The sequence below is a fragment of the Citrus clementina genome, unplaced genomic scaffold (genome assembly GCF_000493195.1).
Source record: "Citrus clementina cultivar Clemenules unplaced genomic scaffold, Citrus_clementina_v1.0 scaffold_8, whole genome shotgun sequence".
Lineage (NCBI taxonomy): Eukaryota > Viridiplantae > Streptophyta > Magnoliopsida > Sapindales > Rutaceae > Citrus > Citrus x clementina.
In genome coordinates, this window is record NW_006262022.1 from 17,627,554 (window position 1) to 17,650,859 (window position 23,306).

General features: G+C 35.6%; 2 protein-coding genes and 1 pseudogene across 2 annotated transcripts; 2 read left to right on the plus strand and 1 right to left on the minus strand.

Moving 5' to 3' along the window:
* Positions 1 to 289: 289 nt before the first annotated feature.
* On the minus strand, positions 290 to 2,058 carry LOC112096432 (zinc finger BED domain-containing protein RICESLEEPER 2-like). The gene is made up of 3 exons (XM_024179858.1): positions 1,845 to 2,058; positions 1,430 to 1,593; positions 290 to 1,327 (listed from the first exon to the last, which is right to left on the minus strand). The coding sequence occupies exons 1-3, from the start codon at positions 2,056 to 2,058 to the stop codon at positions 290 to 292; spliced, it is 1,416 nt and encodes a 471-aa protein (XP_024035626.1).
* Positions 2,059 to 5,182: 3,124 nt separating this feature from the next.
* On the plus strand, positions 5,183 to 13,867 carry LOC18034272 (indole-3-acetaldehyde oxidase). Its single transcript, XM_006423957.2, has 10 exons — positions 5,183 to 5,485; positions 5,989 to 7,683; positions 8,339 to 8,598; positions 8,715 to 8,924; positions 9,104 to 9,322; positions 9,647 to 10,612; positions 12,060 to 12,155; positions 12,330 to 12,428; positions 12,685 to 12,874; positions 13,301 to 13,867. The coding sequence occupies exons 1-10, from the start codon at positions 5,326 to 5,328 to the stop codon at positions 13,555 to 13,557; spliced, it is 4,152 nt and encodes a 1,383-aa protein (XP_006424020.1). The 5' UTR covers positions 5,183 to 5,325; the 3' UTR covers positions 13,558 to 13,867.
* A 2,877-nt stretch (positions 13,868 to 16,744) lies between these two features.
* Positions 16,745 to 23,277, plus strand: LOC18034599 (annotated as a pseudogene).
* The last annotated feature ends 29 nt before the right edge of the window (positions 23,278 to 23,306 follow it).

A 23,306-nucleotide genomic window follows, 5' to 3' on the forward strand; every position in this document is an offset into this window, starting at 1 on the left:
CGTTCTGAGTTCAAAAGTGATGTTCGTTTTGCCATCTGATCTCTTGTTTATTGCGAAATGACTATGATGCCCTTAAAATACATAAAATACTTAATTAAAATAAAACACACGGAATTAAATCAAAATAAGATTAAATTCATAAAAGTAAAGGTGTTAGTAAAACTTGTAGTGTAAAATGACGATTTTCGCCTTTATAAATATACATTTTCTAACACTCAACAGTCGTCACAAACTTGCCATCATTTTGAATTAAAACTTTCTTAGCATATCCAAGAAAAGGGTGAGCAACTCATAAAATATCATCACTATATTCCATTATGTACCCTTGTTGCCGATCCGTGTCATCTACAAGGTACGGAGAAGAACTAGAACCGCCACCGTCACCGCCACCACTGGCACTGCCACTAGGAAAACTCTCACTAGACAATGGTGGTGAGGAGTTCCATCCACTATATGCATCAAAAAGTGAATTCAACAAGCCTTTCATCATCGCGACTATTTCTTCAATCTTCGCACTATCATCGGAAAAAATCATACTAAAAATATGTTTAGTAAAATCCATTTTGCAGCGCAGATCAAGTATTGAGGCAATAATCAAGATTTTGTTGATTTTCTCCGTGCACTCCCAATATTTGTCATATTTTTCCCTCATACTAGAAGTCATCAAATGCACATAAACATCTTTGCTTTTTTCTAATGCACTCAATGAATTCTCAATTAAGCCAATTATATCATAACAAAGATTAGAAGTGACACTCAAAGAGGCTGAAAAAGTCAATGTAGCATCATAAAAGATCTTTAAAAACCTCACAATTCTTTCGGCATGTTCCCAATCTTTAAGCTCAGGTGGTCCCACCCTTTTTTTCCCGTTTTCTTCCTCTTTAAAGTATGCTTCATATGGTTTATCCACTTCTGCTATCCTCTCAAATGCTTCATGAAATTTCAAAGTAGTCATCAACATCAAATAGGTGGAATTCCACCTAGTGATACAATCAAAAATCATAGTTCCATTAGGGCCTTTCACATGATCTACACACTGTTTAAATGCTTTCAATCTCGAAGTGGATGATCTTACATACTTCACAGCATTCCAAATACCGGCAACTAAGGCATGCAACTCTTTTAACCCCCCAGTGACAATCAAATTTAAGATATGTGCACAACAACGCACATGCATGTAATCACCCCGCAACATAAGTGCATCAACATTCTTCCACATAAGCATTTCGTTCTTCACATAATCAATAGCAACATCATTGTCTGATGCCTTATCAACAGTTATTGTACATACCGTCTCTATTCCCCATTCAAGCAAACAAGCCTCAATCTATTTTCCAATCGACTTCCCTTTATGGTCTTCAATCACGCTGAAACTAATAATCTTCCTATGTAAACACCAATCACTATCAATAAAGTGAGTTGTGATTACCATATAACTCATGTTCTGAACTGAAGTCCATATGTCAGTTGTAAGAGACACTCTATGCTTATTCTTACATATCAAACTCTTCAAAATTCCCTTTTCTTCCAAGAACATATCCATAACATCTCTACTAATAGTTATCTGAGATGGAATGATAAACTGAGGAACAACTACATTGCAAAAATACCTAAACCCTTTATTGTTAACAAAATTAAGCGACAACTCGCCCAAGATAATCATTTTACTGACTACCCTTCTACAAGCTTATTGACTCCATCCTTGGGCCAAAACCATATTACTTGCATTTCCTTCACCACTCTCGGCTGCCAATTTTTTTTGTCTTTCATCTTGCTCTCGCTTCACGTTCAAGTATGCTTTACATACTTTTAAATGAGTTCTCATATTGCTAATCCCATCAAACCTAGGATGGCACTGATATATCTTGCCACAATAGTTGTACTTTGCTTTATATTGATTGTCCTCAAGTACAGTGTAATGATTCCATGTCTCGGATCTTTCTTCATTGGTCGTCTCTGAGTTGGCTTCTTCCGCTTTGTATTTGTCTTTTCTGTGGGTACTTGTACACTTTCAACTTCATCATCATCAGTGGAATTTGATTTTGAATGTCTAGTCATTTGAAAATACAAAAATCATATCAATCATCATTGTTCTGTAACTTCCGTTTATGAATTTTCAACTAAAAAATAAATATGACTTTTGACGTTATATAATCTCTTCAGCCTAGCTTACTAGCTATACAAATTCATTCATCAAATTATTGTTTGGAAATAAAGCAATTAATGACATTAACTTATCATAAAAAAATTCTACTACCACAATGTACGGTATGAAGTTGAATTTTTAGTTTTAAAGAATTGATATTGTTCTTTAGTTTATTAATAATTAATAAACTAACGTTACAAATGAATAATCATACATTAAATAATGATGATTATTTAATAATTAATAAATTTGAATTTTTAATTTTGATGAAACGATATTGTTTCTTAGTTTATTAATAATTAATAAAATTAAGCTAAGCTTCTTAAATAATGAATTATCAGACAATGAAAATGAAATAATGAAAAATTTTCAACTGTGGAGAATGGAGAGAATGAAAATATGAACAAATTGTATATTTCAAAGTTTTAATACATGAACAAATAAATTCATCTTTTGTTGTCTTTCTCAAAAGACAAAATATATTTATATTTTATAGTTATACATCAATACATATTCATGTCTTTCTCAACTAATATTACAAATGAATAATCATACATTAGAAAAAATTAAAGGAAAAAACAGAACAATTCAAGAACAATAAATTTTTTAATTTCCAAGTTTCAAACAAATCGCATAGACACAGATGTGTTAGGCCTTGAGAGAGAATGGAGAGAGGTTGAAGAAAGCAAGAGAAAGGGGAAGAAAAACCCTTAAACCCGTGAGCCACTTGCTCTCGAGTTTGGCCCAAACCCTTTGGGGGCATTTTCGGCTTTTCATTTTCCAAGCAGTTACCCGCAAGGCCGCAACGCAAATAAAAGTGAATCCAACGCATGAAATTCTAAGTTTCAAATTTCAATTGTCATGGAAACATTCGCTTAATTACTTACCATGAATAAAGTTACTAGGTGCTCAGGAATAGTGGAATTCGATTATCGGCGTTTGGCGTGGCAACTCGCTGGCTGGACGTGATCAGCTCGTTGGTTGAAGAGGCAGCTGTCAGTTGGGTTTCAGCTAGGTTTAGGTCGATTAATTGGGTTCCGTTCGCCTGGGTTTCACTTGAAATCGGCTAGCTTCCAGTCGATTGGTGTCGGCGAGCCGGCGGCAGCTGAGTTTTGGCGTGGTCGTTACTCGTTAATGGGTTCAAGACGGATGGCGTTTTGCTTTTGCTCATGGTCGTTACTCGTTAATGGCGTTTTGCTTTTGCGCTACTGCTTGCTGAGTAAGTGAGTCCTGTGTCTTTTGTTAGTGTTTGACAATTTGAGTTGGTACTTGGCTCAATTGGCTGTAAGTCTGTGACCAAGATGTGTGATCTGAGAGTGAGTGAACAGTGTGAACTGGTGAGTGGTGACTGGTGATCCGAACATGAGTTAAACTTTTTTTTTAGCACTTTAGATTATTTTTTAATTTTCATTTTTTTTGGTTTATAGTGCAGATCAAATTGGATGATTCAAATTGATCCGAAATCTGATCCGATCCAAACCAAATCCGATCGGATCGCACAAGTTTCATCCAATCAGATTTGCCTTTAAATCTGAATCCGATCCGATGCCCACCCCTATCTCTACATATCATTGTGGGGGTTTAATTCCTTCTATAATTATTTCATAATTATGTGAAGAAAATCTTCTATCTTACAAAATATGAATACAGTAGACATCTCTGAACAAATGTAAAATTTGGGTTGTACTTAATAAGATTTAAAAATAAAATAGTTAATTTCTTCCACAATTATTTAATAATTATATAGAAACAATTCTCTCCTTATGAAATGTGAGTGGAGTAAATATTCTCAATATTAGTGAGGGTATAAATGTTGACAATATTTAATAAGCTTTAAATATAATCTAGCTTTAGTAATAGTCTGATATATAAATTATTAGTGGCTATCTAATGTAATATCTGTAATAATCTAATTGTAATATTAGTGTAAAAAAAATTAATAATGGTTGAAAAAAATTTACTCAATCAGTCCATCTAAATTTACTTAGATGAGGTTAAATTGAATTTGGTCCATTGGAGTATGTTGGACTTACCCACCCCCTGATTATAAGATCTCAAAAGATTTCGCTTCAGTACTAAAATCCAAATTCCGTTAATTAGCATGTTTTCCGTGATGAATTCAAACGCAACATGCTTCGTGTTCTTGAAACAACAAAAATTAGGAAAATGATATGATCAATCCTCATCAATTTCATTGGAAATTGGGTGGAATTTTCTTAACTCAATTAAAAGTATTTAAAAAAACAAAAAAAAAAGTAACAGTCACTTTCTTCATTAGCTTTTTATTCCAAAAAAAGAAAAAGAAAAAGGAAAAAACAGTTAATGGAGCGGCAATATCTTCAAATTATTTAATCCTCATGTCCATGCATTCAGTGGCCACGTCATTAAGGGACGAGGCCTAAAAATTTATAAATAATATTTTTTTCTTTTTAATTCAGTTAGATAACATTTATTTATTTTTTATATCTTGAATCGAAATAAATTTAAATTTATCCGAAGTCCATGTATGTCTAACTACAAATATTTAAATGTTATATATTTTTATTTTTATTTTTATTTTTATTTTTAATATATAAATATAAGTGGTACCAATAACTAGCCACCTTTTGATTAATTCAAAAATAACCATAAAAAATATATAGCGACTAATTATTAATAAATATTAAAAAATTATTATGTGTTTGAGAGATCATGTCACCTTCCTTAAATCAATCAAAATAATTCTAATATATATATTTTTAATAAAATTCAATTTTTTTAATGATATCAATTTTAATTATACTAATAATACCAACAATGTATAATGAAAGAAAAATTAATTACTTTTTGTAAAATTATATCAGCTAAACATGAAATTAACTTCAACGATCGATCATTTCTTACTGCGCAAAAAATTATTGCCTCATGGCAAAAAAATAGCGAAATTTAGTAAACCACGCAAACCCCACTAGCTGGTGAATGGTGATTGACTTCTTTTGGCCAAAATAAAAGATAACAAAGTAGGCTCCCTGTCTCCATCAAGCATCATTGCTGACGCTCATTTACATTTAAAAAATAGAGCAAGCCATTGGATAACGACATCATATTCTTGGAAGTTCAGAGTATTCCAGTGGTATTTAAGTTACTGTTGCTTTATGGGTTATCTGTTTCAGAGTGTTTGCAACTGTCAGTGATAGAAAATGGGTGGCAAGCAGCAGCACGGAGGAACAAGACACAGCGTTGTGTTTGCCGTTAATGGAGAAAAGTTTGAGGTCTCAAGCGTTGACCCTTCTACTACTTTGCTTGAGTTCTTGCGTTATCACACTCGCTTTAAGAGTGTCAAGCTCGGTTGTGGTGAAGGCAAGTTCTGTTTTATTACTAAATATGTTGTGTGTAATGTCATTACTGTTCTGCTTTTGTGTATATGTATATGGTTTGGTCTCCTTGATGATGGGAGCTTTCATCATTTGAGCTGTTGGTTCATTTTGTTTTGTTTGAGCTTTTCTATTATGGTACTTTTACTTTCTTCAATCCTCTCCAAGTTTGGTTTTTAATTTGGCTTTAATAGCTGGCTTTTCACCTTTTTGTTGGTTTTCTAGTTGTCTTAATATATCATGAATTTCAGTAGTGGGAAATGGGTTGTTTACAGGATTCTTCTGCAGTATACTGAAAAAGAAAGCTTAATTAAGTTTCTAGGACAAAAAACAAATTAATTTGTGGAACTTTCCTATTGAATTTCTTGGCCACCAAAGAGAGGATTCAGGAGGGTGTTTTAATAATGTAAGCGTTTTCATATTCTACTTATGTCCAAGTATGTAGCATCTAAGTGTTTGTTGTTTGTGTTCTTTGTTTTGTAATTGCAGGTGGCTGTGGCGCATGCATTGTCCTACTGTCTAAATATAACCCTGAGCTTGACCAAGTTGAGGATTTTACAATAAGTTCGTGCCTCACTCTGCTTTGTAGTGTGAATGGATGTTTGATTACCACTAGCGAAGGTCTTGGAAATAGCAAGACAGGATTCCACCCAATTCACCAAAGGTTTGCTGGCTTCCATGCTTCTCAGTGTGGGTTTTGTACTCCTGGGATGTGTATGTCGCTGTTTTCAGCTCTTGTTGATGCTGAAAAAACCCATCAGCCAGAGCCCCCACCAGGGTTGTCCAAATTGACAATTTCAGAAGCAGAGAAGGCTATTGCTGGGAATCTCTGTCGCTGTACGGGCTATCGACCCATTGCTGATGCCTGTAAAAGTTTTGCAGCTGATGTTGATATCGAGGATTTGGGGATTAACTCTTTTTGGGCGAAAGGGGAGAGTAAAGAAGTCAAGATTAGTAGATTGCCTCCATATAAACATAATGGTGAGTTATGTAGATTTCCACTGTTTCTGAAGAAGGAAAATTCCTCTGCAATGCTTTTGGATGTAAAAGGAAGTTGGCACAGTCCTATTAGTGTTCAGGAACTTCGAAATGTGCTTGAGTCTGTTGAGGGTAGTAATCAGATCTCAAGTAAATTAGTTGCAGGTAATACTGGAATGGGTTACTATAAGGAAGTAGAGCATTATGATAAATACATTGATATAAGGTACATACCTGAGCTATCAGTGATTAGGAGGGATCAGACAGGAATCGAAATTGGAGCAACAGTGACAATCTCCAAAGCTATTGAAGCTTTGAAGGAAGAAACCAAAGAATTTCACTCTGAAGCTTTGATGGTGTTCAAAAAGATCGCTGGACACATGGAAAAGATTGCTTCAAGATTCATTAGAAATTCTGCCAGTGTAGGTGGAAATTTGGTTATGGCACAGAGAAAACACTTTCCCTCAGATGTTGCTACAGTACTTCTCGGGGCGGGTGCAATGGTTAATATAATGACAGGTCAAAAGTGTGAAAAGCTTATGCTTGAGGAATTTTTGGAAAGGCCTCCATTGGACTCTAGAAGCATACTCTTAAGTGTAGAAATACCATGTTGGGATTTAACTAGAAATGTTACTTCTGAAACCAATAGTGTGTTACTGTTTGAAACGTACCGAGCTGCACCACGACCCCTTGGAAATGCATTGCCCCATTTAAATGCTGCTTTCTTGGCTGAAGTTTCTCCCTGTAAAACTGGTGATGGAATTAGGGTAAATAACTGTCAGTTGGCTTTTGGTGCTTTCGGGACAAAACATGCAATTAGAGCAAGGAGGGTTGAGGAATTTTTAACGGGAAAAGTGCTTAATTTTGGTGTTCTGTACGAAGCTATAAAGTTACTTAGAGACTCTGTAGTACCTGAAGATGGTACTTCAATACCTGCTTATAGATCAAGCTTGGCTGTTGGTTTTCTTTATGAGTTCTTTGGCTCGTTAACTGAAATGAAAAACGGAATTTCTAGGGATTGGTTGTGTGGATATAGCAACAATGTCTCGTTGAAGGATTCACATGTACAACAGAATCACGAACAGTTTGATGAAAGTAAGGTCCCAAACTTGTTATCATCTGCCGAACAGGTTGTGCAGTTAAGTAGAGAATATTATCCAGTTGGTGAGCCGATTACAAAGTCTGGGGCTGCTTTACAAGCTTCTGGTTAGTAGCATCTTCATTGTTAATGAATGAAAACAAAAGTATGGATTACTTGAATGTTAAAATCTTATGTTAATTCAGGGGCATCCATCTGCTGTTATTAAAATCCTGAATATTGACTGCAGTAACTTACTAGCTTTCGACATGACCAGTTTCTTAAAAGGCATAATAATGAATAAATCATAGTTTCAGTTATATCTCTTTAATCAATGTGATATTTGAGTTGGTGAAAATATCATATCTGTCTCGCCTTTTTGTTTATGTTTGTGAGTTAATTGCTGGAAAGACAACAGTTGTTAGGGGTGATATCAATTTGACCACTTTGATGGGTCTCTGATTATTATCCATCTACAGCTAGATACCTTGGATTCAAAAAGGTTGGCATGTTTTTAATTGCTCTTGAGGACTCTTACAGTTTTACTATCGATTGGATTTTCTTCATTTTTTGTCAATTATGAGCCAATGATGTCTGGTGATTGCATAGCAATTGACTTCTTTATTGTTTTTTACTGATGTTAGTGTTGGATGGATTTTCTTCAAATCCTAATTGTTAAAGGCGCCTTTTGTTTAAACTTTCAGCCACATATTTTTATTGATTTACTACTCCAATCTCTCTACAATCAGTAGAAAGAGTGTGCTCATCATGCAACTTTCGTAGGTGAGGCAATTTATGTGGATGATATCCCTTCTCCAATAAATTGCCTTTATGGAGCATTTATTTATAGCACAAAGCCTTTGGCTCGGATAAAGGGCATAGAATTCAAGTCTGAATCAGTGCCAGATGTAGTCACTGCACTTCTATCTTATAAAGACATTCCAGAAGGGGGGCAGAATATAGGTTCTAAAACCATTTTTGGTTCTGAACCTTTGTTTGCAGATGAGCTTACTTGTTGTGCTGGTCAGCCTGTTGCCTTTGTGGTAATTTATGACTTACTTCAGACTTGTTTAGTGCACTCAGTAGAAAACTGCATTAGTTTCCTTTACAGGGATTTTGCGTTTAATACTTTAATTTAATGCATTATATGACTGTTTAGGTTGCAGATTCACAGAAAAATGCAGATAGGGCGGCAGATGTTGCTGTGGTTGATTATGAAATGGGAAACCTAGAACCCCCCATACTATCTGTAGAAGAAGCCGTTGACAGATCCAGCCTTTTTGAGGTCCCTTCTTTCTTATACCCCAAACCAGTTGGTGACATATCGAAAGGAATGAATGAAGCAGATCATAGAATTCTTGCTGCTGAGGTTATTTCATTTACTTCTGCTTCCTATGCTGCCTTCTCTGTTAAAATACTGACAAACCCAATTTTATTTCTTTGCTGAACGTTGACATTGTTATATTTACATAGCATTTCTGTAAAGTCATCCATTAAGTATTCTCGTGCAAGTTCGCCCTCATGTATTTACTAAATTGTTACATCCAGATTAAACTTGGGTCACAATATTATTTTTACATGGAGACGCAAACTGCCCTTGCTGTGCCAGATGAAGACAACTGTTTGGTGGTTTACAGTTCAATTCAATGCCCTGAGTCTGCGCATGCTACAATTGCTAGATGTCTCGGTATTCCTGAACATAATGTTCGTGTGATTACAAGAAGGGTAGGGGGAGCTTTTGGTGGAAAGGCTATAAAAGCCATGCCTGTGAGTATCTCTCACATGTAAACTTTATTTTAAATAGGTTGAGTGAAATCCTTGTTGAGGCATATGTGGTTGTTCTGATTTACTGGTCTTAGTCTAGTCTTAAACTAAAAAGGAAGATGCAGAAAAGTTTAATCAGTTCTTTTATCATTTTCATTTTTTCTTTTCTTCAGAAGAAAAGATAAAATAAAAGAAATTATACATGCACTAACCAGACATTTAATTAATATAGTTTACGGCTTCGTAAATTAATTTCTTATGTTGTTTTTATCGTAGTTTAATATCGTTGGTGCCACTATAGAACTGCTTACAGTGTACCGTTATTAGGTTGCTACAGCTTGTGCACTTGCTGCATACAAATTATGCCGCTCGGTCAGGATTTATGTCAAGCGCAAAACTGATATGATAATGGCAGGAGGAAGGCATCCGATGAAAATAACATACAGTGTAGGATTCAAATCCAACGGGAAGATAACAGCCCTGCAACTTAACATCTTAATCGATGCAGGATTGTCTCCGGATGTAAGCCCAATTATGCCATCAAACATGATCGGTGCACTTAAAAAGTATGACTGGGGTGCCTTGCATTTTGATATAAAGGTATGCCGGACAAACCTTCCAAGTAGATCAGCAATGCGAGCCCCTGGAGAGGTACAGGGGTCATTCATTGCTGAAGCTGTAATTGAACATGTAGCGTCTACCCTTTCAGTGGAAGTGGATTTTGTCAGAAATATCAACATCCATACACACAAAAGCCTTAATTTGTTTTATGAGAGTAGTGCCGGTGAATATGCAGAGTATACACTACCTTTAATATGGGATAAATTGGCCGTTTCCTCAAGCTTCAACCAAAGAACTGAAATGATAAAGGAGTTTAACAGGTCTAATTTATGGAGAAAAAAAGGCGTTTGTCGCTTACCTATCGTGCATGAAGTGACACTTAGGTCAACCCCTGGAAAAGTAAGTATTCTAAGCGATGGGTCTGTTGTTGTCGAAGTTGGAGGTATTGAGATGGGCCAGGGACTCTGGACAAAGGTGAAACAGATGGCTGCATTTGCACTCAGTTCTATCAAATGTGGTGGAACGGGGAATCTGTTGGAAAAAGTTCGGGTTGTACAGGCTGATACCTTGAGTGTAATTCAAGGTGGATTCACTGCTGGAAGCACTACATCTGAGGCCAGCTGTCAAGTAGTCAGAGATTGTTGCAATATACTGGTTGAGCGGTTGACTCTTCTCAGGGAAAGGTTGCAGGGGCAAATGGGTAATGTAGAATGGGAGACACTGATTCAGCAGGTACATATCTGCTCTTCTGAAGCACTCTCTACTGAATTTATTTTGTTTAACTTTGTTTGCCAGAGGACATGTACTGACTACTTGAGCCCATCAGCTTAGATATTTTCACCTTCAACTTATTAGATATACATGGGATTCTTTCAAGAAGTCATCTCTTTTCCAGTTGGTAAATATGTCAATCGGGGCTCATAGTCCCCCCCCCCCCCCCCCACCAAAAAAAAACCCAAACAAAATAAACCAAAGCGAGGGAAAACTTAAATTAAAAATGGGAAAGTATTACAAGAAAATGAGGGAGGGCAAAACAGCCAAGCCCCTCAACATTGATTATCCAAGAGAACAAAACAGCAAAAGCAAAAATTAGCTGAAATGAAAATAGAGGTTCTTGGAAGCATCCTTTTGAAGAAAGGCACTAGTCTCAGGAGGAGTAGCAGACCACCACATAAAAGTTCCAAGAGAAGAGCCCAAGTTAGCCAAAACATCCAACTTGCCTTCTCAGAAAATATCACACAACCATGGAAACCAACTTAGAACGTTAACTGTATGACTCTGCACAAGATAATTCTCCCTGGGAAGTGGGGTTCGGCACTTCCCTATAGGACTTTAATCATGGAGAAAGTGGAGGCTTACTCTTTCCTCTAGTAAGGATGGCAGTAAGGACCAGGGCTCATAGATAAAAATAAGGCTTTCTGACAGAAAAAGAAAAAAAAGAAAGAAGAAGGCCTTCTAGCTGATACTGAATGTCTTCAAGTGTATGCACTCCTGTTATATTTGTGCCATGAATTGTTTATTTTTTCATCTAATGTCTTCAAGTAATTTGTGCAGTTAATATCTATTTTTACATAGTTTGTTTTTAAAGCATTTTTGCAGTTTGTTAGGTAGGCAGTGAACCGGTGAAAAATGATAAGAAAATAAATTTAGCCATGAGAGAGATGGAATTTTGTATATAGAGGTTAATTATGTAACTTCGATGTAACCAAGCATGCAGATGTTTTTGTTGTGTTCAATGCTAATATTTTTTGTCGTCTGTCATACATTCATCTCTTCATGCATGTTATTCATACTCTACTGAAATTAGAGCATGTTATTCTTCAATAATATACTCATGCTGTTTGTGAACATGGCAACAAACCTAATACCAATTTTTCTCATGGTAGTTGAACCATTCTTAAGATTAGAACAATGTAAGAATGCCTTTACCATTGATCTAAGAGAGGAAGTGCATAACCTACTTTTAAAAAATTGATGCAACATCCAGAGATTGACATGATCGTTAAAAAACCTAATATTTGTTTAAATTTCTAGTTTATATTACCACTTTCTGTTTTTCTTCCCAATATGAACAGAGTTTTACGAGAATGGATATCAACTCTTAATATCGTTTGGATATTTGGTTGATTATATACAGAGGGTCCTTTCCAACTCATTGTTTTAAACTATCATATCGCAGGCACATCTCCAATCCGTGAATTTATCAGCAAGTTCTATGTATGTACCTGACTTTACTTCCGTGCAATACCTAAACTATGGTGCTGCAGTAAGTGAAGTAAGTTTCTCTACCTTCAACAACTGCTTTGGTCACTTTTTGCTGTTAAAATAATTTTATTTTAAACTATACTTGAATGCACCCTTAAATCTAATGTATCCCTTGAATACCAAATTATACGACCATATTGTGTTATCTCTGTGAATACTACTCATGAACCTTTTGCTTTCACAGGTGGAAGTAAACCTTCTGACAGGAGAAACCACAATTGTGCGATCAGATATCATTTATGACTGCGGACAAAGCCTCAACCCTGCCGTGGATTTAGGACAGGTCAGCCTTGCCTTAATCTTACTTACAGCTAGATGTTAAAAAATATTCATTTTAAATTTTAATACTTTGCTTAACCGGCATCATAAGCAAGCATTGGCATTTCTGCATGCTTGGAGTTCAGCAAGGTGATGTGTCCTTGGTATGGATAGACCTTAGCTGCCATATATGGATATGAGGATTTGCTTTGTTGTTAATGAATAATGACTGACTTGAATGGACTTATTTTATTTTAGCAACTAACAGTTTCATTTGGCAGATTGAAGGAGCTTTTGTTCAAGGAATTGGGTTTTTCATGCTCGAAGAATACGCAGCAAATTCAGATGGGTTAGTGGTTTCAGAAGGCACATGGACTTACAAGATCCCTACACTAGACACCATACCTAAAAAGTTTAATGTTGAAATATTGAATAGTGGACATCACAAAAAACGTGTGCTCTCTTCGAAAGGTATGCCACAGATTTTCATCCAAAATCAGCATCAAATTGTAGATGCACGGTAGCCAATTGCGTCGCATATTGAATGGTTTTTGCTGAGGGATGGTAAATCCTGTTTGTGCATTTACTGAATAAGATCTTCTGTACTATCAATGTCTAGATGTCTTCTAAACCGATCAGCCTCTTACTTTTTACAATCTCATTGCAAATGGCTGCGGTTCATTCTCATCATTACTTAACATGTTGTCCACCTCATCCTTGTTAGATTTACTAGCGCATGGACTAATTGGCATGATAAATAAGAGAATCTAACTTCAACTGCTCCAGAAAGGAACTTTCAATATTTTAGTTTATACTGCTTCCTCGTCGGAGCCACAGAGAGTTTTATCAGATGATAATATCATGCTTAAATTGTCAATTTGAATTTATCTTGTGCAGCGTCTGGTGAGCCACCATTACTTCTGGCAGTTTCAGTTCACTGTGCTACGAGAGCAGCCATTCGAGAAGCTCGGAAACAGCTTCTTTCATGGAGTCAGCTAAATGGGTCTGATTTCACAGTCAATTTGGAGGTTCCTGCCACCATGCCGGTAGTGAAGGAGCTCTGTGGACTGGACAGTGTCGAGAAATACTTACAGTGGAGAATGGCGGAAATGAAAGGGACTCAGCCCCAGCGCAATGCAATGGTCCATTCATAAAAAGTGTCTCTGTATTCACAGGGCAAATACATTTTCCTGTTTCTGTTTTGGCCTCTGGCCAGTTAAACAAAAACAAAAAATGGTAATATAGTTGCCATCTGTTGAATTATATAACATCTGTTTTATTGATTGGACTGTTTATAATGTTGAATCTGTTTGTATAGTACCAACAGGACAATGTAGATGAAGGCTTTGTCCTCTCCCCTGCAATTTTTCCTCATAATTCTTGTATTATACGCATTGAAACAAAATCTCTCACATTTAGAGGAACACAAAGAGTAATCATTTCAGTTGGGGTACTTATTTTTGATATGATGCTCCAGATGAGAAGAAAAGCAACGATGAACCTCTGAGAAATGAGGCATCATATTACTGCCGCAGGCTCCATAAATTTCACAATCAAACTTATTTTGCCATGTACGCAAGGAATTGAAGAAAAATATTGTTCTTTAACCCTGAAAATAAGGATACCATGCAAAGGAGTGATACTTATATAGCAAAAGAAAAGTCATTAATCCAACAACTAGACATCTCCAATTATCATCAAATTTACATGATTGTAGATAACCTTTAATGCATGATAAAAGTTAAAAAAGAAAAAAAAAATCATTCAATATTGAACAATTCTGAAATAATAACTAATAACAATCATCCAAAATAAATCCAATTGTATCACTGCTATACTAATTGGAACTTCCATTTCTTCATAAACAGTCAAACATGGCAAACAAAATGTAATCAGATGCAAAGAATAAATAATCATCGTGATTTTGGTCGTACCTTTTAATAATAAAATTCAACTAATTTAAGAAAAATCAAAGAAATCAAGTTGGTTGCTTTCGTTTGTAGTCTATGGGTAAAATATAAAAGCAAGTAAAAGAATTCTTTGATTTATAAAATTTAAAAAAGTCTCCGGGCGTAGTCCAAGGTTTAACTGTACTAACAGAGCTAAAACCGTTGGGCTAAAAGAAAAAACAGAGATTTTTTAAATTTTATTAAGATTGCAGACTCTCATTTCTGGGCATAACTTTTAAATTTTATTTTGTATTAAATATAAATAGCAGTCAAAATGGATTTTTCTTTTCTTAATTGATTATTACCTTTTTTTTTTTTACCAAAGAGATATTCGATGTCGTTCTGATATAGTTTTGGCCAACATGTCTCAAATACAAGAAAAAAAAAATAGCTGAGAGAAAACATTAAAAAAAAAAAATCCTAAAGAGAATCTTAAATATTATTAATGAAAATTCGAGGATAATAACTAAAATAACAAATATATTTATACTAGTAGCTATTAAATTCTAATCTCTGATAGGAGAGATAATTAAAAATTTTGAAGAAAATTAGAATTACAAATATAACTCCAATAAGCATATAAAACAAGATAAATCCTAATATAATATTAAATGTTAAATTTACTCAAAATCTAGAACTCTTAATTTATCCTACCCCATATATTTCTTATGTCAAATTGAATTCAGTATTGAGCCGAGATTTGTCTTAGAATTTTTTTTTTAATAATTATAATCGATAGTAATGGAAAAAAATTAAAAAAAAAAGTAATTCAATTTTAGCCGTACAATACTATAAGATAACGTTTACTTTTTGGATTGGATTGGGAATCCTGAGGAGTGGGAATCCTAGGATTGGGAGTGTGGAGTGGGAGTGAGAGTAGGTTGTTTACTTACACTGGAATGGAAGCATGGAATAGAGATCAGAATCCAATTTATGTGTTTACTTTGTCTTGGATTGAGAGTAAATAGTTTCAAATTACAATTTTATCCTTATTTAAAGAATTATAGTTTTTAATTACAAAACTAATAAAAAATATATTTAATGAATAATATTTATTTTATTATATTTGTAAATTTATTATAATTATTAATATTCTTAATTATGAACAATAAATTATTAATTTTAATACAAAATGAAACCTTATTTTATTTTATTTAATATAATTATATTAAATTTATTATTATATAAAATAATAATATAATATTATTTAGTACAAAATTAATATTTTCTTAGAATAAACTATTTATTATTATTAATATTAAATAAATATAGTACTATTATTTTTAAAATAAATATAATAATATTATATTTATTAATTCTCTATTAATATAATAATATTATTTTAAAATAATTTTAACTTAGAATCAATGCAAATTATTATTTAGTTAAATATAATATTATTATTCAAATAAATATAATAATATTTATTTTATTTTATTAATTATAAAATATTAAATTAAATTAAAAAAATAAAAGGGAAAAAAAGGGAGAGGTGGGAGTGAATTCCCACTCCCACCTCCCCCAATGGGAGTCCCACTCCCACTCCCCACTCCAAAAATGGATGGGGCCTATGGAGTGGGATTCCCACTCCCTTCTCATTTAGAGGAAGTAAATGCTGGAGTGGGAAGAATCCACACTCCTCACTCCCACTCCAGCAAGTAAACACAGCATAAATACAGACATAACGAAAGATTAGGAAGAGCTCAACGTATACAGTTCAGCTTAATTGTCAATACTTGATCCAAATTTATTTTCCTTATGAATTCAGAAAAAGCAACACGATGAACAAAAATTAACAAAATGATAATGATCAATTTTCAATGTATACGAATTCTATATTCGATGAATTTTGTTATTTTATTTAAAGACAAAGAACTAACAGTCACCTTCTTCACTGGCTTTTTGTTCACAAAACTGCAATTAAAAGCGCGGGAATATCTTCAGATTGTTTAATGCATGCATTTGCCCTATGTGTTACATACTCAAAATTCTCTATAACCAAAGTGTTAAGATTACGTAAAGATAAAAACTAGTTTTTAAGTTATAATTGCGGTAAAAAGAATTATATAAATATATTTTTAGCTAATAATTTTAACAAAATAATATTTATCAAATATTTTAATAATTTTAACTTAAAAATTACAACTTCAATCCAATCATTAAGCGCATAGGAGCAGGTGATTGATTACTTTTTGTCGTTAAAAAAAAAAAAAAGAAAAAAAATCACTCCTTACACTGCATCATTGCTGACAGCTGACTAGCCACAGTCCCCGGTCATTACTTTTTAAATGAAAAAGTGCAAGTCACTGGATGGCAAGATCATGGTCTTGGCAGCTTTCAGTGTTGCAACAGTATTTAGTTAGTGTTGCTTTATGAGTAATCCGTTTCACTGTGTGTATAGATTAGCTGTTAGTGATTATAGAAAATGGGTGAGCAGGAGCAGGATAGAGGAACAAGACACAGTGTTGTGTTTGCTGTTAATGGAGAGAAGTTTGAGGTCTCAGGCGTTGACCCTTCTACTACTTTGCTTGAGTTCTTGCGTTATCACACTCGCTTTAAGAGTGTCAAGCTCGGTTGTGGTGAAGGCAAGTTAGCTTTAATCCATTGAGAGTTGACTAATTTTAGCTAGTTCATTTTGTTTTGATTTACTTTCTTCAATCCTGTCCTGTGCAAGTTTAATGTTTAATTTGACTTTAATAATTGGCTTTTGACCCTTTTCTTAGTTTTCTAATTGTCCTTATTTATCAAAAATGGGAAATGGGTTATTCATAGGATTATTCTTACATGAGGCAGAAAAAAGAAAGTTATTTAAGCTTTTGGAAAAATTTTGAATTGTGAAGTTTCCTATTGAATTTCTTGGCCGCCAAACAGAGGATTCAGGAGGTTGTTTCAGTAATGTAAGCCTTTTTCAGATTCTACTTATGTCCAAGTATGTATCATCTAATTGTTTATCTTTTGAGTTCTTTGTTTTGTAATTGCAGGTGGTTGCGGTGCATGCGTTGTCCTACTGTCTAAATATAACCCTGAGCTTGACCAAGTTGAGGATTTTGCAGTAAGTTCACGTCTCACACTGCTTTGTAGTGTCAACGGATGTTCAATTACCACAAGCGAAGGTCTTGGAAATAGCAAGACAGGATTCCACCCAATTCACCAAAGGTTTGTTGGCTTCCATGCTTCTCAGTGTGGGTTTTGTACACCTGGGATGTGTATGTCGCTGTTTTCAGTTCTTGTTGATGCTGAAAAAACCCATCGGCCTGAGCCCCCACCAGGATTTTCCAAGTTGACAATTTCAGAAGCAGAGAAGGCTATTGCTGGCAATCTCTGTCGCTGTACCGGCTATCGACCCATTGCTGATGCCTGTAAAAGTTTTGCGGCTGATGTTGATATCGAGGATTTGGGGTTTAACTCTTTTTGGGGGAAAGGGGAGAGTAAAGAAGTCAAGATTAGTAGATTGCCTCCATATAAATGTAATGGTGAGTTTTATACTTTTCCGCAGTTTCTGAAGAAGGAAAGCTCCTCTGCAATGCTTTTGGATGTAAAAGAAAGTTGGCACAGTCCAGTTAGTGTTCAGGAACTTCAAAACCTGTTTGAGTCCAATGTGGGTAGTAGTCAGATCACAAGCAAATTAGTTGCAGGAAATACTGGAATGGGTTACTATAAGGAAGTAGAGCATTATGATCAATACATTGATATTAGGTACATTCCTGAGCTATCAGTGATTCGGAGGGGTCAGACAGGAATTGAAATTGGAGCAACAGTGACAATCTCCAAAGCCATTGAAGTTTTGAAGGAAGAAACCAAAGAATTTCACCCTGAGGCTGTGATGGTGTTCAAAAAGATTGCTGGACACATGGAAAAGATTGCTTCAAGATTCATTAGAAATTCTGCCAGTGTAGGTGGAAATTTGGTCATGGCACAGAGTAAACACTTTCCCTCAGATGTTGCTACAGTACTTCTTGGGGCAGGTGCAATGGTAAATATAATGACAGGTCAAAAGTGTGAAAAGCTTATGCTTGAGGAATTTTTGAAAAGGCCTCCATTGGATTCTAGAAGCGTACTCTTAAGTTTAGAAATACCATGTTGGGATCCAAATAGAAATGTTACTTCTAAAACCAATAGTGTGTTACTGTTTGAAACGTACCGAGCTGCACCACGACCCCTTGGAAATGCATTGCCCCATTTAAATGCTGTTTTCTTGGCTGAAGTTTCTCCCTGTAAAACTGGTGACGGAATTAGGGTAAATAACTGTCGGTTGGCTTTTGGTGCTTTCGGGACAAAACATGCAATTAGAGCAAGGAGGGTTGAGGAATTTTTAACGGGAAAAGTGCTTAATTTTGGTGTTCTGTACGAAGCTATAAAATTACTTAGAGACTCTGTGGTACCTGAAGATGGTACTTCAGTGCCTGCTTATAGATCAAGCTTGGCTGTTGGTTTTCTTTTTGAGTTCTTTAGCTCATTAGCTGAAATGAAAAATGGAATTTCTAGGGATCGGTTGTGTGGATACAGCAACAGTGTCTTGTTGAAGGATTCACTCATGCAACAGAATCATGAACAGTTTGATAAAAGTAAGGTCCTAACCTTGTTATCATCTGCCGAACAGGTTGTGCGGTTAAGTAGAGAATATTTTCCAGTTGGTGAGCCGATTCCTAAGTCTGGGGCTGCTTTACAAGCTCTGGTTGATAACATCTTACTTGTTAATGAATGAAAACAAAAGTGTAGATTACTTGAATATTAAACTTTTATGTTAATTCAACAGAAAGTGTATGCTCATATAACAACTTCTGTAGGTGAGGCGATTTTTGTGGATGATATCCCTTCTCCAATAAATTGCCTTTATGGAGCATTTGTTTATAGCACAAAGCCTTTGGTACGGATAAGGAGCGTAGAAATCAAGTCTAAATCATTGCCGGGAGTCTCTGCATTTTTATCATATAAAGATATTCCAGAAGCCGGGCAGAATATAGGTTCTAGAACCAAATTTGGTCCTGAACCTTTATTTGCAGATGAGCTTACTCATTGTGCTGGTCAGCCTATTGCTTTTGTGGTAATCTATGACTTCAGACTTGTCTAGTCCAGTCAGTAGAAAACTGCCTGAGTTTTCATTAAGTGAATTCTGTGTTTAGTTTAATGCATTAAATTACTTTTTAGGTTGCAGATACGCAGAAAATTGCAAATAGGGCAGCAGATCTGGCAGTGGTTGATTATGATGTGGGAAATCTAGAACCCCCCGTACTATCTGTAGAAGAAGCCGTTGGAAAATCTAGCTTTTTTGAGGTCCCTTCTTTCTTATACCCCAAATCGGTTGTTGATATATCAAAAGGAATGAATGAAGCAGATCATAAAATTCTCTCTGCTAAGGTGATTTCATTTATTTCTGCTTCCTATTATGCCTTTTCTGTTAAAATACTGAAAAATTTCCTTGGTTGAATGCTGACATTGTTACATTGACTTATCATTTCTGTAAAGTCATCTGTTAATCCTTTTCATGCAAGCTAGCTCTCATAATTTTGCTAAATTGTTCCATCCAGTTAAAACTTGGGTCACAATATTATTTTTACATGGAGACTCAAACTGCCCTTGCTGTACCAGATGAAGACAACTGCTTGGTGGTTTACAGTTCAATTCAGTGCCCAGAGTATGCTCATGCCACAATTGCTAGATGTCTTGGTATTCCTGAACACAATGTTCGTGTGATTACAAGAAGGGTGGGAGGAGGTTTTGGTGGAAAGGCCATAAAAGCCATGCCTGTGAGTATGTTGCATGAAAATTTACATTTTAAATTGGTTGAGTAGATACTGAGAAATTATACATGCACTAACCAAACATCAATTTATGTACTTTAGCAATTGGTAACTTTATTTCTTAGATTGTTTTTATCCTTATTTAATATCCGTACCACTGTAGTACTTTCACTGTACTGTTTACAGGTTGCTACAGCATGTGCACTTGCTGCCTACAAATTATGCCGCCCGGTCAGGATATATGTCAATCGCAAAACTGATATGGTTATGGCAGGGGGAAGGCATCCAATGAAAATAGAGTACAATGTAGGGTTCAAATCCAATGGGAAGATTACAGCCTTACAACTTAACATATTAATTGATGCTGGACAATATCCAGATGTAAGTCCAAACATACCAGCATACATGATCGGTGCACTTAAAAAGTATGACTGGGGTGCTTTACATTTTGATATTAAGGTATGCCGAACAAACCTTCCAAGTAGAACAGCAATGCGAGCCCCTGGGGAGGTACAGGGGTCATTCATTGCTGAAGCTGTAATTGAACATGTAGCGTCTACCCTTTCGATGGAAGTGGATTTTGTCAGAAGTATCAACCTCCATACGCACAACAGCCTTAATTTGTTTTATGAGAGTAGTGCAGGTGAACTTGAGGAGTATACCATCCCCTTAATATGGGATAGATTGGCCCTGTCTTCGAGCTTCAACCAAAGGACTGAAGTGATAAAAGAGTTTAACAGGTCTAATTTATGGCGAAAAAAGGGCATTAGTCGCGTACCTATCGTGTATGATGTGCCACTTATGTCAACCCCTGGAAAAGTAAGCATTCTAAGTGGTGGGTCTGTTGTTGTTGAAGTTGGAGGGATTGAGCTGGGCCAGGGACTCTGGACAAAAGTGAAACAGATGGCTGCATTTGCTCTCAGTTCTATCCAATGTGGTGGAATGGGGGATCTGTTGGAGACAGTAAGGGTTATACAGGCGGATACCTTGAGTGTAATTCAGGGTGGATTAACTGCAGGAAGCACTAAATCTGAGGCCAGCTGTCAAGCAGTTAGAAATTGTTGCAAAATACTGGTTGAGCGCTTGACTCCTCTCAGGGAAAGGTTGCAGGCGCAAATGGGTTCTGTAAAATGGGAGACACTGATACAGCAGGTATGTATTTGCTCATTTAAAGCACCATCTACTGACTTGAGCCCGTTGTCTTAGATATTTTACCTGTAACCTATTAGAAATTTATGGAATTCTTTCAAAAGTCATCTCTTGTGCAGTTAGTACTTTTTCTTCAAATGATTCGGAGAGTCTTTCATTTCTATCTTTGTAGACAGTAACCACCATATTATCCCCTTTCAATCTCATTATTTTAAAATCATATTGCAGGCATATCTCCAATCTGTGAGTTTATCGGCAAGTTCTTTGTATTTGCCTGACTTTACTTCCATGAAATATCTAAACTATGGTGCTGCAGTAAGCGAGGTAAGTTTCTCTATCTCCATGGACTGCTTTAGTCACTTTTTTGCTTTTAAAATATTTTTACTTTCAAGCATACTTGAAAAGAGGTCCTTAAATCTAATTTATCACCTTGATCGCCAAATTATACTACCATATTGCAGTACTCTGAAATATATTTATGGAGCTCTGATGTCACAGGTGGAAATAAACCTTCTCACAGGAGAAACGCAATTGTGCAATCAGATATTATTTATGACTGTGGACAAAGCCTCAACCCTGCTGTGGATTTAGGACAGGTCAGCCTTACCCTGATTATATTTACAAAATAATGACTTTATGATAACCAAGCATTGGCATTTCTGCACTCCAGGCATGTGCTGTATCCTTGCTATGGACCTCAGCTTCTGTATATGGATTTGCGGATTTGCTTTGTTATCATTTGATTGATTTGAATGGACTTATTTTGTCTAAGAAACTAACAGTTTCATTTGTCAGATTGAAGGATCTTTTGTTCAGGGAATTGGGTTTTTCATGCTTGAAGAATACCCAACAAATTCAGATGGGTTAGTGGTTTCAGAAAGCACATGGACTTACAAGATCCCCACACTGGACACCATACCTAAACAGTTTAATGTCGAAATATTGAATAGTGGACACCACAAAAAACGTGTGCTCTCTTCGAAAGGTATGCCACAAGTTTTCATCCAAAATCAACGTTAAATTGTAGATGCATAGTTAGCTAATTGCTGAGGAATGGTAAATCCTGTTTGTACATTTACTTTTAAGCTTTTGCTACTTTACATGCAACGTAAGGTACAGTCTCTCACAAGACTGATGGGCCCAAGTGGAACCCACATTTAAGTTTGTGAGAAGCTGTACCTTACGTTGCATGTAAGGTAGCAGCTCCCTTACTTTTAATATCTGCCGTACTATCAATGTCTAGATGTCTTCTTAACTGATCAGTCGCTTAGTTTTTACAACCTCATTGCAAATGGTTGCAGTTCATTCCCATCATTACTTAACTTGCTCATCCACCTCATTGTTGTTAGATTTACTGATACATGGGACTAATTAGTTTAGAACTTTGATGGCATGATAAATAAGAGAATCTAGCTTCAGCTGGATATTTTAGTTAACGCTCCTTCATCAGAGCAAGAGACCGAGTTTTATCAGATGATAATATCAGGCTTAACGTGTCAGTTTGAATTTGTCTTGTGCAGCATCTGGCGAGCCACCATTACTTCTGGCAGTTTCGGTTCACTGTGCTACAAGAGCAGCCATTCGAGAAGCTTGGAAACAGCTTCTTTCATGGAGCCAGCTAGATCAGTCTGATTTAACATTTGATTTGGAGGTTCCTGCCACCATGCAGGTAGTGAAGGAGCTCTGTGGACTGGACAGCGTCGAGAAATACTTACAGTGGAGAATGGCAGAAAGTAAACGAGCTTGCCACCAGCGCGATGGACTCGTTCATTCGTAAAATGTGTCTCTGTATTCACAGACAAAAACTATTTTTCTGTTTCAGTATTGGCCTCTGTTCAGTTAATAAAAAATAAGACGAGATAATATAGTTGCCAGAACATTTTATACCAAAAGTTACATAATATTAAAAGTGCATTGTAAATTGAATCTATTCTATAGAATCTGTTTTTAGTACCAAAGTGATGGAAATCCTAGTACAAATTAGACTAAGGCTTTGTCTTCCTCCAGCAATTTTTACTCATAATCATAATATTACACATTGAAACAAAATCTCTCACATTTAAG

What these genes read in the sequence shown, in the direction of transcription:
- LOC18034272 (XM_006423957.2), top strand. Translation starts at nt 5,326, where the DNA reads ATGGGTGGCAAGCAGCAGCACGGAGGAACAAGACACAGCGTTGTGTTT. An exon ending in GGCTGCTTTACAAGCTTCTG is followed by an intron (nt 7,684 to 8,338) that starts GTTAGTAGCATC and finishes CAACTTTCGTAG; the next exon opens with GTGAGGCAATTTATGTGGAT. An exon ending in ATGGTGCTGCAGTAAGTGAA is followed by an intron (nt 12,156 to 12,329) that starts GTAAGTTTCTCT and finishes TTGCTTTCACAG; the next exon opens with GTGGAAGTAAACCTTCTGAC.
- LOC112096432 (XM_024179858.1), bottom strand. Translation starts at nt 2,058, where the DNA reads ATGACTAGACATTCAAAATCAAATTCCACTGATGATGATGAAGTTGAA. An exon ending in ATATATCAGTGCCATCCTAG is followed by an intron (nt 1,594 to 1,844) that starts GTTTGATGGGAT and finishes TTTGCAATGTAG; the next exon opens with TTGTTCCTCAGTTTATCATT. An exon ending in TTCAGAACATGAGTTATATG is followed by an intron (nt 1,328 to 1,429) that starts GTAATCACAACT and finishes ATTGGAAAATAG; the next exon opens with ATTGAGGCTTGTTTGCTTGA.